Source organism: Thunnus maccoyii, chromosome 1, assembly GCF_910596095.1.
Source record: "Thunnus maccoyii chromosome 1, fThuMac1.1, whole genome shotgun sequence".
In the NCBI taxonomy this organism is placed as follows: domain Eukaryota; kingdom Metazoa; phylum Chordata; class Actinopteri; order Scombriformes; family Scombridae; genus Thunnus; species Thunnus maccoyii.
The window spans coordinates 36,715,218-36,732,791 of NC_056533.1; the positions used below are offsets into that span (position 1 = coordinate 36,715,218).

Below are 17,574 nucleotides of genomic sequence, written 5' to 3' on the forward strand. Positions count from 1 at the left end.
AGACAAAAAGAAAACATCAATATGGGCAACAGGATAACCTCAAAACACAACATCTGACATATTATCACCTTATAAAGTTGTTATGGGGAATGTGTTAGTTTCCTATTTACACATACAGCTGATGCGGAACAACATTAGCATTCATTTTAATGTACTGTAAGTCAAATATTCACACTCCTCTTGGTTCAGTTTGGCTCCTTAGCTGCTGGATGTTCCCCTTTATTCACCAGCTAGTCGCTAACTTTGTCTGATTTGCCTTTTAGTGTTGGGCAGGTTGCATACAAGGGCTGCAACTAATGATTATTTTCATTATCAATTAATCGATTAGTCCTTATTAGTCTTTAAAATGTCCAAAAATGGTAAAAAATGTGGATCTCTGTTTCCCAGAGATCAAGGTGACGTCCTTAAATGTCTAGATTTGTCCCAACCAGATATTCAGTTTACTGTCATAGAAGGCCAAATAAACCAGCAAATATTCACACTTGAGAAGCTGGAATCAGACAATTTGGACATTTCTTCTTAAAACAGAACTCAAAACGATTTATTTGATTACTAAAATAGTTGGGGATTCATTTTCTGTTGATCGACTGCGACTGATTGTTGCAGCTCTTTTGCATTCAGTGGCTTTAACAGCTGCCTGCTGCTGGAAATGAGGTTGATGGGAGCAGAGTTTGTAGGCTGGGAACCAAAGAGCTCCAAGAGGCTTCAAACCTAACAATACGAGACCCCTTTCACATAACAGATAATCATCTGATCTATTGTTTAGAGAAAAATATTGATACTGACCTTTAACAGTCATAAAACATGAATCAGACAGACCATATGTACGGCAGACAGAACAGACTGGCTCCTGTCAGTCCCTCTGGAGTTTTTTGTGATTATTGTGGCCAAAATTATTTGACTTTGAAGTGGCTTTTCTCAAAAATTGTGATACATTTTGCAATGTTTTATGTGGTTTTTGGGGGATAAAATTGCAGGAATTGGGAAAACTACTAACAATGAAGAGTCATATTTAATCACTTCCTTCAATAAAAAGCAACAATAGAAGCAACTATATTTTAGTACTTATTTATTTTCTGAACATGAGAACCAGGGCTGAATCACAAGCAGCCTGTTGATTTCAACATTTAATGTGGAAAAGTTGCAGTAATTTAGCAAAATAAGATTTCTTGAATTTGCGTTTATTGTGATTGCAAAAACAGAGTTTCCTGGAGGGACTGACTCGTCATTAACTGATAGAGATGCACAACGTTCGATAGCTTTTCTCTTTAAAATGTAACACACTGATGTTTCTGGAGGTTTGTGGTGTTTCAGAAAGTCTTACTCCTTATTGAAGATGCAGGTCTGCTGGAGAGTGTACTGGCTCTTGGTTACATTCCACACTCTGACTGTCCCATCGTTCCCAATAGTAGCCAGCAGGCCTTTCTTACTGCACCAACTACATGTGATGACCTGAGTGAAACAGAGAAAAATTTAATTTAACATGTTTGAGTTCTAAACAAGCCGACAAACCGCCGTCCTGATCCCCGTGCCGACTCACCCTGCTCTGGTGAGCCTCTAGCTTGATGAAGGAGCACTTTCGCAGATCACCCGCCATGTCGGCGAAGGTTTGCGGCCGGCTCTGGTTGTTGTCGCGGTCGTGGGCGGCCAGCGTGCGGACCAGCTGCTGAGCGGCCCACTGACGGTGCTGCGAGGAAAGTCTGGAGGACAGACAGCAGGCCGCCAGAGCGTTGGCCAGTTCCAGAGGGCCTACAGCGGAGGGATTATGGGAAGGATGGGCATACAAATGCGCAATTAGACCTGCTCGACACGGAAAACAAGGTGACAAGGTTGCCCCGGTGAGTGAGAGAAGGTGCACAAATGAAAAAAAGACACACACACCAAAAACATAAAAAGCACAGAAAAACCAAAATTTGACCCAAGTGGACAAAGAAACAGTGCAGAGCTACCACAAGTATGAGCCACGTGAGCATGACAGCTAAACATAATATATGAATTATGACATGATTATGAACATGAATTATGACTACATGAATTACACAAATACATGCTTATTACAATGAGATGATTAACATTTAAGCCAGCAAAAAAAAAAAAAAACACATTACAACACATTGCTTTGACATTAAACTTTGTAAAAACACACACTGTCCCATTGAATTCAATTAAGCAGTTTAAAGCTGAATCACAACGTATAAAATACATCATTCTGACAAATATTTGAAAGATAAAAGTATTGAAAGTGGCTTAATCAACCAAGGAGGTGCCATATATGGTAGTTTAATTCATTTCAAATATTGCATCTCAACGTTGTATCTTACAGAAAACAAGGAAACAAGAAAGAGCAACAATGGTAAACCGTCTTATTTCTATCTCCTGCACTCCTAATATTCTACAAACCTCTTTTCTCCAGATCAGCCTTGTCATGAGCAGGCCTGAGTCTGGCCCCTTTATCTGCCAGCAGGGCCACCAGAGCCTGTGTGACCACAAAATTGGGTGAGGTGACGAGCTTGTTCTCCTCGGCAACGCCGCGCAAAAAGCTGGGCAGGAACTTCCGCTGGATCGGATCGTCAACCGTGGTGAGATTCATGCCTGTGGCTGCTGAGATCAAGTTCTGGAAATGACGGAAAAATTGATTTAAGGCAGATGTATTTGTTTTGATAAGCAAACAGCAGCGACAGTAATTAACAGGGAAAATATTAGAAATTATACTTCTAAAAGAAAATTAGTTCACAAATGTATATTATATAAATAAAGGCCTGTTTTTAATGAGGGCCTGATTCTGTCTTCAGTTAAGATAAATGCCAGTATTTTAAAATTTAGAACTTAAAATTTTACACCCATTAATTCTTTATTGAGTTGTCCTGGACTTGATATTGTTCCTTTTATCACTCGACATACAAGTATTGAAGTGTTGAAGTGGCTTTACATTGTATGATACGCATCAATGTTTCCATCACTTGGATAGAAACTGACGACCTTCTGCTTGATTACTGATCAATCCTTGTAAACAAATCATCTTAATTGTGATTTTATTTCTATATATTGTATCACAGCTTGTCACAGACCATCAATAAATGTTTTGTGTGTGTTCAGCAATTAAAGGCAACAAACAAATATGTGAGTAGCGTTGCACTGGTGTTCATGTTATATTTGAATATTGGATGATTCTTACTGGCTGTGACATTTAAGAAACGCCACATGACCTATAGTATGGAGCACAGAATCATAGGTTTCACGTTTTAAGGCAGTTCTGCACTGTTATATAACTAAAACACGATGACACACGATACAACTGACCAGATTTGGGATAATTGCTTAAAAACAAAGATTACAGGGCATCCTGGTGGCTTTAAGACATCGGCCATCTTACTGCAACATCCCCCGTTTGAGTCCAACAGACATACTAACAGACAGATACAACAGATCTCAAAATGGAGCTATTTGGATCTGTCTTAAGAAGAGCGAGGCAGCTGAGTAACATCGTGTACCTGAGTGCACAGCTGCACCAGCAGCTTGGCGGCGTTGGGACTGTTGGAGGCCAAGCAGCCCACTGCTGTGCTGAGGTAAGCCAAACAGGAGATGGGTTTGCTCGCCTTGGCGGCCCCGCGGGGCCTTTCAGTGTGGCCGGAGCCCGCTGTAGGACTGGTGGAAAGACCGGCTCGGCCCGCTGCCGCCAAGCACATCAGCCTGACCAGAGTCCTGATGTCAGTCAAACCAAGAGACTCCAGACCTGCCGCGAGGCTGCAGCTCGAACCGCTGAGAGGGAAGGAAAAAGGAGGAGGAAAGATAAATATATATTATCTAACAGATAGCTGCTTCTTTCATCTGCCTGTCAAATGGATTTAAATGTTTGACTGTTTTCATTTAAAGGGTTGAAATGATTAAAATACTTTGGGATTATAACAGCTCACTTTTCTCATTATTATTATGTCAGTTTTGGTGAGTTAAAGCTGCTGTATTTAGACTTTTTATGTAATTATGGCATCTTTTCAATTATCATAATGTGATACTTAATTTGTAGTGTCAATTTTTTATCCTATCATGACGGAGGGGTTGCCAGGGTCGTGAATTTTCACCACACATTGGCTTTACATTACAAATAGCTTAATACTGTAGCTAGTGTTTTTGATGAGGCCAATGTTTCCCCTCATGTTAACCTCACACAAAAAAACAAGGAAAAAAGGAAAAAAGAAAGAAAAACTGCAGGTCATATAGTCCACACACACACACGGACAGACAGAGGGAGTGTGTAGAAATGTTCTTGCTCTTGTGTTGGTGAAGGTTACCTGACAGACAGCAGGGACAGGGCTCGCATCACCATGGTCCTGGCGAGAAGCACCTGGGCTGCAGCCGTCACCCTCCTCAGCGCCATCACTCGGTCATGTGGGTTCTGCAGGGCTGCGGCCTGCTCCCCGAGGGTCACCCTGCCTGACGAACTCTTATCCACCGAGGTCTGACAGCCTGGAAACAACCACACACTCACTTTACAGCTGTTATATAAGAATAAAGAGTTGACAGTTTAACTCATGAAGGTTTCTGAAGACTGATGACGACAACTCACAGCTAATATCTGATATTAACTTTGAGCTTAATAAAATAATATATTTCACATGCCAACACACTGAAATCTAATTGTCATAGAAACCAGGTTAAGTACATGTTTCCATCTGTTTTTATGTTTTTTAATCTGCTGTTTCGTGTTGATTTAATAATGTATTGTATGTCATTTATCTAATGACAGAGTTCAACATTACAAGACAGCATTTAGTACATCACAACATGCACAGACACACTGTTGAAACCAGAATGTTTTTATTATAAATAGTACTGCTCAGTTAAGGAGCTGCAGCTAACATTTATTTTCCTTATTGATTAATCTGCAAGTTATTTCTCATTAATCGTTTAGTCGCAATTTGCTCACAGCCCAAGATGTTATTATCAAATGTCTTGTTTTGTCCAAAGAATAGTCTAAGGCCCAAATATATTCAATTTACTACAGTATTAAAACAAGGAAAATCAGCAGTAGTTGTCTGTTTTTCTGTAGTAATAGTAATGTAACATTTTTCTGTCGGTCAACTAATTGATTAATTGACTATCGTTGCAGTTCTATTATCATCATCACCAGTCATCAGTGAAGAACACAGATCCAGGAGGAAAAGCTTGCAGATGTTTGGATGCCTTTGTTTTGTGTGTAACGGGCAGAAAATGACAAACAGGCATGTCACTGACAGCTTCACTCAAAAAGCTGAAGACAAAACATTAAATGGTTCCAAGGTTACTGGCCCCTGAGGTCAGAGGTGTTAAAGGGAAGACAGTGAGATCATGAACCCACCTATCTGCAGCAGGGTCTCCTCCATACTGTTGGTGGCTGTCACCATAGCTACGGAGGCTCCCAGCGGGTCGCTGTCGGGGAACTGGACAGCTTCAGGGACGATCCTGCGCTCGCTCAGACCCAGCGGGCCGGCCAAAAGCTCGAACTCCTCCTCCCCCGTCAGCTTCTCGTCTTCGTCCACATCCAGCATGTCCCAGTCCTCTGTAGCGGGATGGACAAACACGCATGATTTAAAAACAAACACATACTTCTGTGTATCACTGCACGAAATATTTAATACATCACATGACATTACAAGTATCCATAATGCACCTTACCTTCATAGACACTGTCCTGCTTTCCCAGGAGGTCAGGAGCCTGTCCTTTATATCTGAATAACATGAACAAGTTTAAATAATAAGATAAGACAAAATAGTGCAGAAATAATACAGATCACAACTACAGTATGTGACGCACCGCCCATACACAGTGGTAGGTGGCAAAAGTTATTATTAATACAGTCAGATAAAGATATATCTGTGTATATGAGCATACTCTAGCTCTAGTGGTAACCTTAAGTTGCTCAACAACAAGCCATTTCCACCACCTCTCTTCGTAAACAGCTTAGTTGTAAGAACCGTTACAGAGAGGAAACATCCATAATGCTTTCTGCTTTCCTTTCTCTCTTTCTCATGCATTGCATACCTCTCCACAATGGGGACTTTAGCCTTGCTTTTGATGGCCAAGTACTTCTCTCTGCAGGCGCCACACAGCAGGTAGTAGGGGTTTCCGCTGCCGCACTCCCCTCCGAACCAGCCGTCTACGTAGGAGCCGTTGCTGCGGTAGCCCTGCCGGTTGGCGCTGCGGCCGCAGCCCGGGTGGCTCTTCTTCATGTGTTGATTGAAGTTGGCGACGTTGGCCTCGCACAGCTCGCACACCACCACTTCGTCTCGATCGTCTGTCTCACATACATGCTGTGAGGTGCAGAGAATCACACACACGCACACACACATACATGAAGACAAACACAGACACACACACAGGACAAAGTTGTCGGGCTTTAGCAATGCAGAAAATGAATCCTTGTGATGGATTATGTTAGAAAAATGAGTTGATGGCAGCTTTGCATTAATGGATTAATTTTCCAGCCACTTATCAACATCCAGAAAAATCACCTTTCTCCTCATGCCAGTTAGATCTATGAGTGAGTGAGCTTTCAGGGGAAATGTGCTTGGACGAGTGAGAGTGTTGCATAAACCGGGTTAATGAAGCTGGGATTTCAGCGTGCACATGTGAGTTAAGTGTGAGTGAGAAGTAATGCGCAGCAGGTTAGGCAGCAGAATGGAGATGGCAGCCCTCTGGCCATAGCATAAAGTCACACACACCCATGTTGGCCAGTCCAGTACCTCCGGGATCCACATTCCCAGAATGTCGGTGTCACTGGCAAGGTCCTGTCCGAACATGGCCTCCATCGTCTCCTCGTCCAGGTCCATCTCCAGCTCCTCATCCAGGTTGAAGTCATAAAGGGCTCCAGGGTCTTGCTGCTGCTGGAGGGATGAGACCTCCCGACGTGACTGGCTATGGTGGGCCTGCACTGAGCGGTACAGTCCGGCTTAGAGGGAGAGAGAGTGTAAAATGAAGTGAGGAAATGGGAGAGAAATATGCGCTTTGTTTAGACCAAGTGCGAAGAAAAAGTAAAAAGGTGGAATATTCTCACCAGCGCGGGCTAACAGTGTGCGTGCAGCCAGATCAAAACGATGTTTCCTACCGACAGCAGAGCGGCCTCTGAGAGGAGCGCCGCTGGAGGCTGATGCGCTGTCCTGCTCCAGACCCTCCGGACTACAAAAGGTACACAAATATAGATTTTATTCATTTTTTTTATACATAGATTTTCTTAATAAACTTAGACTTGCCCTGTCTGACTTTGCACACAAATAAAGAAAAACACATTTACCCTAAGACTAGATTCCTACATTACTATCTTCATTTCAATGTCCCTCACCCCAAGTACAACATATTCTAGTGTCTGTTCCACCAACTCAAAGGAAGGCCATTAAAATACTTCAACATCCTGCTGACGGTATTTAAAAACTATTCTGGGCTTCTCTCTTTGTTTACTCAGGTCTCTCTCCTGTTCTGCTTCCTGTAGATGAGACTTTGGATCAGATATTTATGTTGCTTTGCTAATGTTTACTTGCTACCAAATGTCAAACCTTCCCACAGAGCCAGAACCAAAGCATCACATTTTACTGAACATATTGTAAGAACAATTTGAACATGTAAGTCTATACTTTGCTCATGTATAATACCAGTAAATTAAGTTACTGGTAGTGAAACTGTGATTGTACTCATCTTATTTAAGGTTAAGATAACGTATAAACTATTTGAGAGCTCCTCCTCTACCTCTCACTGAAGCCTTCCTCCATTTCTGAAGCGTCAGCGCTGGCGATGTCTCCGGGTGAGCACAGATACGAGCTCCTGTCCAGAGATTTGCCTCCAGCGGACGCCGTCGCACCCGGACAGGACGAGTCAGATCCATCGCCGCCGACGCCAACGCCACTGCCGACGCCGCTGCCGACGCCGCTGCCTCTGGTGTGAGGCTCGTCGTGCTCGTCCTCTGTACCTGGATGCTCTATCATCCACATGGCGAGCACCGTGATGTTCTGAGCGTCTGCTTCTCCTCGAGCGCCTGGGGATAAGCAGGAATACACATCAGACCCCTTTAATGAAGATACCACTCATAGTCATATAAAACACTTCTTTGGGGAATAATGACATCCACCTACTGTGTTTATTACGCACAAATTCCATGCTACAATCGTGTAAACTCACCGTATATCCTGTACTTTTTCCAAATTTGGTGAGAATAAGAATTAAGCTCAAATACACAGCATTAAAAGAAGCATCTAGGCAAGAACAATCCAGGCAAGCGGCTTGAGAAAGACTGACCAGTTGCCTCCAGAGCTTTGGTGATCTGGCGCAGGGAGAAGCCCATCTCCAGCAGGGGCACAGCGATGGCGGGAGGAGGGGGAGACGTTGACAGCCTGCTGCTGGGGTCTGACAGAGCTGCAGCAAAGATCAACCACTGTGAGTGAAATCTGGCACGTATGTTTGAATATGCTGCTAAAAGCATTTAGAAATATGTTGAGGTTTGTGTGTATCACTGTAAAAAAGGAATATATAACGTGATTTTTCTAATCTATTTATCTATGCCGTCTGTTGTCCCATATGAAGAAAAACGGACAAGATAACTCATATTATTGTGGCTGCTGCATTGCTTCCTGAATTGTATTATAGTGGAGGCGTCTCCACAAATGTAAGAAGAAATTACTACATTTTTGTGAAATATATATATTGAGCTTCGGGGGAAAACGAGCAGAAGTGCAAATTCACACAGTAAAGGCCATGTATCAAAGGACTGACTCATCGTAATATCTCAAGCAAAAACACCAAACATTCCCTCGCCTCTTGATTCTGAGAATTTCTTGTGTTTTTCTTTTGTGTGTATGATGAAAAATACAATTATCTTTTAGTTTCTGACAGTTAATCAGACTGAACAAGCTATTTAAAGATATTAATGTGGGGTTTAGGAGATTACAAAAGACATTTTTTACTGTTTTCTAACATTTTTAGGGTTAGGGTTAGGGCATCAGGGCGTTAGGGTTAGGGCGTTAGGGTTAGGGCGTTAGGGCATCAGGGTTAGGGCATCAGGGCGTTAGGGTTAGGGCGTTGGGTTAGGGCATCAGGGTTAGGGCGTTAGGGCGTTAGGGTTAGGGCATTAGGGCGTCAGGGCGTTAGGGTTAGGGCGTTGGGTTAGGGCGTTAGGGTTAGGGCGTTAGGGTTAGGGCGTTAGGGTTAGGGTGTCAGGGCGTTAGGGTTAGCGCGTTAGGGTTAGGGCGTTAGGGTTAGGGCGTTGGGTTAGGGCGTTAGGGCATCAGGGTTAAGGCGTTAGGGCGTCAGGGCGTTAGGGTTAGGGTTAGCGCGTTGGGTTAGGGCGTCAGGGTTAGGGCGTCAGGGCGTTAGGGTTAGGGCGTCAAGGTGTTAGGGTTAGGGCATCAGGGGTAGCGCGTCAAGGTGTTAGGGTTAGGGCGTTAGGGTTAAGGCGTCAGGGCGTTAGGGTTAGGGCGTCAGGGCGTTAGGGTTAGGGTTAGGGCGTTAGGGTTAGGGCGTCAGGGCGTTAGGGTTAGGGCGTTAGGGTTAGGGCGTCAGGGCGTTAGGGTTAGGGCGTTAGGGTTAGTGCGTCAGGGTTAGGGCGTTAGGTCAAATGATTAATTGAGAAAATAACTGACAGATTAATGAAAATAATCGTTAGCTGCAGACCTACATCAGACAAGTGAACAAGCTTAAAACTACTTAATTTCTTTGGCTTTAATGTCTTTTCACCAGCACAACAGCGGTATTTACGTGCATATCAGTGCGGCATACTTACAGGTACCTGTTCTGTTCTGTGGTCTGGTGGGCTGGGAGTCGGGGGAGGTGAGGCTCTGCCTGCGGCCGACCTCGTCTGATGGAGATGTTGGCAGAGACGAAACCGGAGGCGTCTGGGCTCGACGGGTGGGAACCAAGGTGGTGGTCGGGTAGCTGGAGAACATTTGCCTGTCACAACACAGAGAGGGGTCAAAATAATCATCTCAATTTAATGAAAAAAAAACACAAGGCTAATCATTAACGCTGACTGTGTGTGTGTGTGTGACTGACAATATGTGCAGCCATCTGTTTTCTGACCTGAGGAGGCTGAGAGGCATGACCCCTGGCGACTCCGAGGCAGGGACGGTCTCTGTGTCGGTGACAGGTGTGGTAGCGGTGGTGGTGTCCTCCAGCGAGGAGCTCATGAAGGAAGTGGTGCTGGAGGCGGAGGGGCTGGTGGTGACTGGGGTTTGTGCCAACTGCTCTCCCTCTGTGCCTTCCCCCTCACCCTCTGGTTCACTTCTCACTCCTAAGAGGGATCAAAAGACAGACTAAGCTGACAAAATGCCGTTTTATCTACAGCATATTGATATAATAGTGATCTTTCTGTAGTTAAGCAGTAATAATGATCAGTGTAACGCTGAAACAATCAGGCTACTGTCAACTGAATTTATAAAAGCAGATCAAATCTCTGTATTTTCTCACCAGGCTTGGCTTTTCCCCCACTGGGTTCCTCCAGCAGTCCGTTGACGACTAGTTTGTAGATCATGGCCTGCGCCCTCTCCAGGTCTGCCAGGCCTAAGGCCCGCTTGATGGGGGAGCGCATCACCGCCCGCTTCACCATATGGCGCATTAGAAACTGAAGCGCCGCCCGCATCTCCACCTCCTCTTGGCACACTGGCGAGGTGGCAGCTGTGCTCCCACTGGTGCTGGCATTTAGATCAGCGTTGTGCCCGCTGGGTGCTGCTTCCGGTAACACCTTGATGTTAGAAGAGAGAATGAGTTATCATACAGTAAATGTGACAATATGTGACCTGAATGTGGAGCTTTCATCCACATCAGCCAGCCTTTTTGTACACAGATGTCCTCATTATTTAATTTATATAAAAAGTAACATATAAAACTACGATAGGAAGGTGAAAAACAATCACTTCATAAAGGAATAGTTTGACATTTTGAGAAATATGCTTTTTGTTGTCCAGAGTTAGATGAGAAGATCAATATCACTCTCACAGGCTCATAGAGACTCATTTAACTCCAGAAATAGTCCTGAACATAACCCCGAGTAAAATCACTAATCATACGGATTAAACAAAATGTTTTAATAAGAAAACTTTAGAGGTGCTAGTAGACGGACTAGCTGTTTCCACTTGTTTCCAGTTTTTATGCTAAGCTAAGCTAACCGGCTGCTGGCAGTGGCTTAACATTTATTTAATGAGATCGGTATCAATTTTCAATTCAAACTAAAATAGAAAGAGAAGAAAGAATTCGAATAATTCCCAAAATGCTGAACTATTCCTTTAATAGTGTCATCATCCAACTGGAGAACATGTCGGTGTTTAAACTGGTTTTGTGTGAGTAAACCTAGAAAGCTTCAGTACCTTCGGTATCAGGAGCAGCTCAGCGTACTTGCTGCAGCTAAGCAGCGCGCTGAGGGTCTTCATGGCTCCCAGGTAGAGGTAGGACAGCTGCACGGCGTGGATCTCTGATTGGGTGGCGACAGAGGCAGACGTGGGCTCGTGGTTGCGGGTGCCGTGCTCGTGGCCCTTCTTCCTGTTCCCCTCGGCGGGAGTGTGAGGAGCTGCGGAGAAAAGGGTCTCGCTCCCACCTACCCCACCGCCGACCACAGAGGAGATCTCGCTCTCTGACTTTGAGTTGGGCGCCACGTGTGCTTTGACCTCATCCAGGCTGTGGGACACACGCAGGTCAGAGGTCGTGGTATTCGGAGCCGCTCCAGACGAGGCTCCGACGTTATCCTTCGGTTCGTTACGGTTGTGCCCCTCGTTGTCCGCTTTGTCTTCGTTACCGGTCGGCTCGTGCCCGGTCGAGGCCGCGTTGCGATGCTTCTTGTCGTGGCGACGCGCGCTGAGCTTAGCGGCGGTTTCCTCGTGGATGCTGGTAAGGTAGGTGAGATCCAACAGCAGCGAGGCGGTGAGGCCGCGGAAACGCGCCACGTCGAAGGGCAGCGGCTCACAGGGTTCCAGGTTGTATAGCGGAGTGTCACTAGGTGACCAGAAAGTTGGGAAGCTTTAATAGAAGGGAGTGGAGAGTGAAAAGAGACAAGGGAAGGAAACACAAAGTGAGGGAAAGGGCAGGAGAGAAAGAGCACGGCATGCATGACGAGAGACAAAAAAAAAAAAAAAAGGAATGTGTGGGTATAGCACAAAACCATGCCGAGTGAGGATTTATCGGGCCGTGCAAAAGAGTAATGGATTAATAATGATGCAAAAGGGCAAGTCAGTAACAGATGTGAAAGCAGCAAATTAGAGCGAGGGGGAAAAAAAACGGAGGAAGTGATAAAAGCAAGAGGCTAATGCAGAGTGTGTCAAGAGGAATGTGAATATACAGGCAGAAACATTCAGAAATCACATTCAACTCCATCTGTGTTTCTAAACGCATTTCAATCAGCCATGTGGTCATACCGCTGATGACCGTATGCCTACACGGAAGCACACTTCATATTAGTAACCAGAACAGAACATCATGCATAGCACTGCTGCTGGACCCACATTCATGTGATCTTACTGTTGAGGAAGAACAACAGCTTTCTTTCCCTCCATTAAAAAAAGTTATTTGAAAGTATATTTTTTTTACCCAACAGCAGTGACAGTCAAGATCTCGGCTGATATTAGTAAAATCAAAATAAATTTACTTGCTGACAGTTTAAAATATCTACAAAAATATACCAGTAAATAAGAAATATAACAACATATAAGAAAAGAGGCCACAGCAAAACTTTTTTCCCGCAGTACCTGATGGTGATCTCCGCCTCGTCCCACTGCACCTTCGCCGAGGTGCTGCCTTCCTTCACCACGCCCAGCAGAGTAGCATGCCGCCCGGTCTGCTTGTGCACACACCGCCCGCCGACACGGAGTCCCGCGTCCGCCCCGCCGATCACCGCCAGGACCGGCCACACCTCTGTGCAGAGCGTTCTCAGGTGGTGCTCCGACAGCTCCCCCAAACCGTGCTGCCGTCCGTGGCGTCCTCTCTCCTCGTCCGTCCTCGTGGGGGTTTCTTGGCTTTCCCGCTGGGCGTCGTGCTCCTCGCGGCTCTGCACTGAGCGGCTCTTTTTCAGCCTCTGACCGCCGCCGCCGCCGCCGCCGCTAGATGCGCCGGCCGGCTCTCTGAAGCAAGGCTTGATCTTGTGAAGCCGTTCGACCATGGTCTTGTTGATACGTTGAGTCCAGTGGTCCGTGCGGTGTAAGATCCGGATCAGCTGTGTGGTGGCCTCGGCCAGCACGGTGGCCATGGGGCTGCAAACCGGGTCTCCGGGTAGGAGGTCTCGAGGTGTTCCCCGCATCTGCATGTCACAGATCTTAACCTGGAGACATTCAAACATTATCAGAATATAGATTCATGATATGAGCAAACATCCTGTATACAAGTAAACAACATTAAACTTAAAGATATTCCTTATCAGAGATAACAAAGCCTTTATAATACTGAGATAAAGTCAGCGTTACCACACTAGACATAAAAACACTTCCTCGCTCTCGTCTCTGGTATTTCTGACTTGAGAGTAAAATGTGCTGCTCAGCCTTCATCACTCAGCAAATAAAAGTCTGGAGGAGGAGGAAGGTGTGTTTGTTTTAAGTATTGTTACTGTTCTTCACTGTATTTACAGAATAAGCAACAATACACATTAATCATTATTGACATTTTAAAAACAGCAATGTAAATGTGCTGAGATTAGCTTAAAAAGTTAATTTGCTCCTGTAGTCCCGAGTGTTTTATCAAAGTGTTCGTTCCAGAGAGAAAACATGAAAATAAGTAACTGCTGAGTCACTGCTGTTTATATACAATCCAATTAATTCTCCAGAGATACTCTTTAATATGGTAATTTTCTGCTCATCAACAGAAATCTCACTTGCGGTAAAGAAAGTATAAACAACTAAAAGTGCAGTGACTCCTCACGTTGCTCTTATGCAAAGTCTGAACAGCTGGACATTTATGTCGTCTCACCTTCTCTCCTGGGTTGCTGCTGTAGAACATCACACAGGGATATAACTCGGTTGCATCAACGTCCTCAAAGGCTAACTTTGGCTCCTGTGGAGTCACAGAAAAAAAACAAAAAAAAAGCTTTTTGTACCGTTTCTTTCATGGATCGTCTCTGTTCTTTCATTTGGTGTATTTGAATAATAAAGGTTAGATTTATAATAATAATAATAATAATAAGATTTATTTATAGAGCACCTTTCATGACATAAAATGCAGCTCAAAGTGCTTTACAAAAGAAATATAAAACATATATACACATATACATATGCACATACACATGGATACACACACACACACACACACATATATATACACATATACATATATGTATGCATACATTCATTCACATACATACACATTAAAATGGGATAAATATCAGTTAAGACAGTAAAAGAGTAAAAGACAAAATTCTAGAAAAGGTATAAAATCATAGAAATAATAGTAAAACTAAATGAATTAAAGGTCATAGAAGTTGGTTTTGAGTTGCTTCTTAAAACTGTCAGCTGAGGTTTCCTGTTTAATACGAGGAGGGGAAATGATAAAGAGAAGTGGCTGAATACAGCCAACAAAAGACTAATACTGAGTGTTTGCAGCAGGTTAGTGGAGGGAGTTTCTTAAAAATACCTATTTCTTTTCATTAAAAAATATACATTATGTACATATATACTAGAGCTGCAACAATTAGTCGATTAATCCATTATCAGATAATTAATCGCCAACTATTTTGATAATCAATTACTCGTTTTGAGTCATTTTTTATTGATAGTAAGCTGAATATCTTTGGCTTGTTACGTGACGTGGAGCCGTCTCTCTCACCTCTCCGTTCTTGCCAAAGGAAATGGTTCTGGCCTCCATGTCCAGGACGCAGGTGATGAAGTCTCCCTGAGTAAAGCTGCTTAGCGTCAGCGTTTGCTCCCCGTTGTGATAGAGGTTGCCGCTGTACGCTCGGTATAACCACATGTCTGACGTGGTGCGGTGGTTGAAGTCGTGCACGGGCCATCGTGAAACGCCCACGCATGTGCCCTCATTGCCTCGGTTCTCCTTCACGATGTAAAACTACGAGGACGATAAAACGTGAAATGAATCAAAACCTTTGAGTAAAACACTTTCTCATCAATTAATGCTCATTAATGCAATTAATTCAGCTTTTTTGATTATCCTCAGCCGAGTTTACAAGACTAGATTATCCTTTTCTTTGTGCCACTTACCTTCCACTGGTAGCATCCGGAGGAGATACCAGTGGAGGCCAGGCCGTAGCCTTTACCCCCACTGCCATGCGTCAGCCCCTGGCCGTTTTCCACCACACAGCACTGAGCCTTCTCCGGGTCAAAGGACACTTCCTGAATGGGAAGGTTCTCGTCCTCCTCCTCTGCCTCTCCCTATGTGGATTAAAGAAACGGGTCAGTCCCTCAAACCAATAATGACGTTAAAGACGTGTGAGCGGGAGAGAAGAGCGGTCGGTCGCACACCTGGAGTTTGAGTTCCTGGACTTTTTCTTTAATCTGGTTCGAGTGTTTGGCTTGAGCGATGGGAGCTTCCCACATGCAGTCAGACAGCAGAGAGAAGAGCCGCTCAACCACCTGGAAGAAAGTAAATTATATTAGCCATAAAAGCAAATTATTAGTCAAAAAAATCCTGTGAAAAGACTAAAACCAACAATGTGTTAATGTGTCTCTCAGCCCAATCTTTTAAAACAGCTCACAAATACTTTAATACTTTCATTTTTAAAAAGGTTCAGTAATTTACTCAGACAGCTGGTCACTGGAGTTATAACAAACAGGAGTAAATAGTGTATCTAGGCTTCTGTTTGTTTGTTTTTTAAAAGGGGAACGCCGCCCTTTAAGACTTGTAAACATCAAACTAACTGGCATACCTGTGTCATTTGGTCATCCTCCATATTGGCCTCGCAGGCAGGCAGCACAGCCTCCAGAACATGAAGAGCCAGAAGACGAGTTCTCAGGTTTCCCACCAGAGGGACCCCTAGAGCCGACAGCAATGGAGTGTGAGAGGCTCATCTGTGTTTTCCTTTGTTAACACATTTATGCATGTTGTGTTACATAAACTGGTTGGTTACCTGAGCAGCATTTCTGTGCAGCGATATTGAGAAGCACTTCAGTCCATTTAGGGGAGGCCATCTTGGACTGGATGGCCTTGGAAGACACCACTCTCCTTAAGAAGACCAGGAAGTCTCCGAGGTGCAGCTCAGCCGTGTGCTGCTTACGAAGCAAAGCTGAAAAAACAAAACAAAACTGGTTCCTGATCTTACAAACAACTGTGCATTTGTCTACTTCTCAAATTATTGTTCAGGTTCTTGTTGGGGGGAAAAAAGCACAGGGGAAGTTCAACAAGGTGTTTTCCATCATCACCTCTGAGGTCTTTCTTTTCAGAGTCTGCACCGTCCTCGTGTTTGTTGTCCTCTTGGTCTTTCCCGGCAGACAGAAGACTAACTCCGGCCTGAGACAGCAGATTCTTCAGCTGACTGCAGAGCAGGTCCAGCAGAGATTGGACAACTTTGGGGCTCAGCTTGTCAGCGTATGTGCTGCAAAGCCAAAGATGAGACACAGCTGTTAAAGTCATCTTTTCTTTCATGCCTACTCCATCTCTCTCTCTATAGTTTTAAACCCTCCTAAATCCCCTACCCGGTGCTGATGGCCAGTATCTGCAGGAGCCGTGTGGAGGCCACCTTCAGGGCGGTGCTGAGCTGGGACACTCCGGGTTTCTGTAGCAGCTGGAGGGGCTGCCCCAGCATGGTCTCTGTGCCGCAGAGCTGGGAGAGCACGTTGAGCAGCCCGCTGGAGATGGCCAGGGAGACGTCCACCGGCTGGTAGCGAACGCTCAGTGCAAACACGGTCACCAGCAGGAGGCGCTGCTGGGCTTCTAGGATGGAGAGAAGAAACCAGAAGATTTGAGAAATGTGTTTTGCTCAATGGATCGTCTTCTCGTACACACACGAGTAAAATGAAATCCAAAGTTCTTCCACTTGTAGATGAAGCTGCCGACTGAAAATTTAGAGTTAATGTTAGTGGATTTTGTAATGAATGTCTATGCACTACTGTGGATGTTCAGGAGGAGTCTTTGTTACCGATGTGGTGCTTGTTTGCCTGCAGCGCTCTCTCCAGTGTGACAGACAGTTGCTGGTAGATCTTATGAACAGCTGTCTGGATTTCCATCTGGAGGCTCCTCTTAGCTGCTTTTACACCATCCTGCAAGAAAAACACACACTGATATGTTAAAACACAGGTAGAGAGCACAGTAATATGATTATTCTCGTGCCATCTGACCTGACTGAAAACGTATTAATCTACAAAACCCACAGATGGAAGTACGTGTCGATACCAGCTTCATACCTGATAATGATGCAGCTGCACGCTCTCCCTCTTCAGCCCTCCGGTGCCCACGGTGCCGAGGCCGAAACAACCTGCAAGGAACTGCAACCTGACGGAGGTGAGCAGGGACGAGGACTGGAAGGCACCGCTGGACCGATCTGCGTTCCCGGGCTGGCTGCCCCCCTTCTCCTCCATGCCAGAGATCAGCACCACAATCTGGTGAAGCGCTTCCAACCGCAGCTGTAGAGGAACAGAACATCCCTGCTGGTCAAGTCGTTCTAACAGGTGAACCACTCCGACTCCGACTGC

At 44.9% G+C, this 17,574-nt stretch overlaps 1 protein-coding gene across 7 annotated transcripts in view; it reads right to left on the reverse strand.

Annotated features, from left to right (window-relative positions):
• The window catches only part of herc1 (HECT and RLD domain containing E3 ubiquitin protein ligase family member 1), a 70,607-nt gene that overhangs the window by 26,072 nt on the left and 26,961 nt on the right, over positions 1-17,574 (reverse strand). For 2 of the 7 annotated variants that reach the window (XM_042410331.1, XM_042410292.1), the window contains exons 27-53: positions 17,287-17,505; positions 17,022-17,142; positions 16,579-16,816; positions 16,306-16,478; positions 16,014-16,169; positions 15,813-15,919; positions 15,409-15,519; positions 15,148-15,318; positions 14,756-14,995; positions 13,904-13,987; positions 12,694-13,262; positions 11,323-11,968; positions 10,427-10,700; positions 10,040-10,250; positions 9,744-9,910; positions 8,264-8,380; positions 7,718-8,003; positions 7,032-7,153; positions 6,700-6,926; positions 6,020-6,288; positions 5,653-5,705; positions 5,336-5,536; positions 4,290-4,464; positions 3,492-3,759; positions 2,401-2,614; positions 1,541-1,800; positions 1,325-1,452 (exon numbers count right to left, since the gene is read on the reverse strand). In XM_042410331.1, the coding sequence (XP_042266265.1) occupies positions 1,325-1,452; positions 1,541-1,800; positions 2,401-2,614; positions 3,492-3,759; positions 4,290-4,464; positions 5,336-5,536; positions 5,653-5,705; positions 6,020-6,288; positions 6,700-6,926; positions 7,032-7,153; positions 7,718-8,003; positions 8,264-8,380; positions 9,744-9,910; positions 10,040-10,250; positions 10,427-10,700; positions 11,323-11,968; positions 12,694-13,262; positions 13,904-13,987; positions 14,756-14,995; positions 15,148-15,318; positions 15,409-15,519; positions 15,813-15,919; positions 16,014-16,169; positions 16,306-16,478; positions 16,579-16,816; positions 17,022-17,142; positions 17,287-17,505 (5,807 nt within the window). The remainder of the gene's footprint in view (positions 1-1,324; positions 1,453-1,540; positions 1,801-2,400; positions 2,615-3,491; positions 3,760-4,289; positions 4,465-5,335; positions 5,537-5,652; positions 5,706-6,019; positions 6,289-6,699; positions 6,927-7,031; positions 7,154-7,717; positions 8,004-8,263; positions 8,381-9,743; positions 9,911-10,039; positions 10,251-10,426; positions 10,701-11,322; positions 11,969-12,693; positions 13,263-13,903; positions 13,988-14,755; positions 14,996-15,147; positions 15,319-15,408; positions 15,520-15,812; positions 15,920-16,013; positions 16,170-16,305; positions 16,479-16,578; positions 16,817-17,021; positions 17,143-17,286; positions 17,506-17,574) is intronic. The other 5 variants (XM_042410344.1, XM_042410301.1, XM_042410311.1 and 2 more) reach the window with 5 other exon arrangements.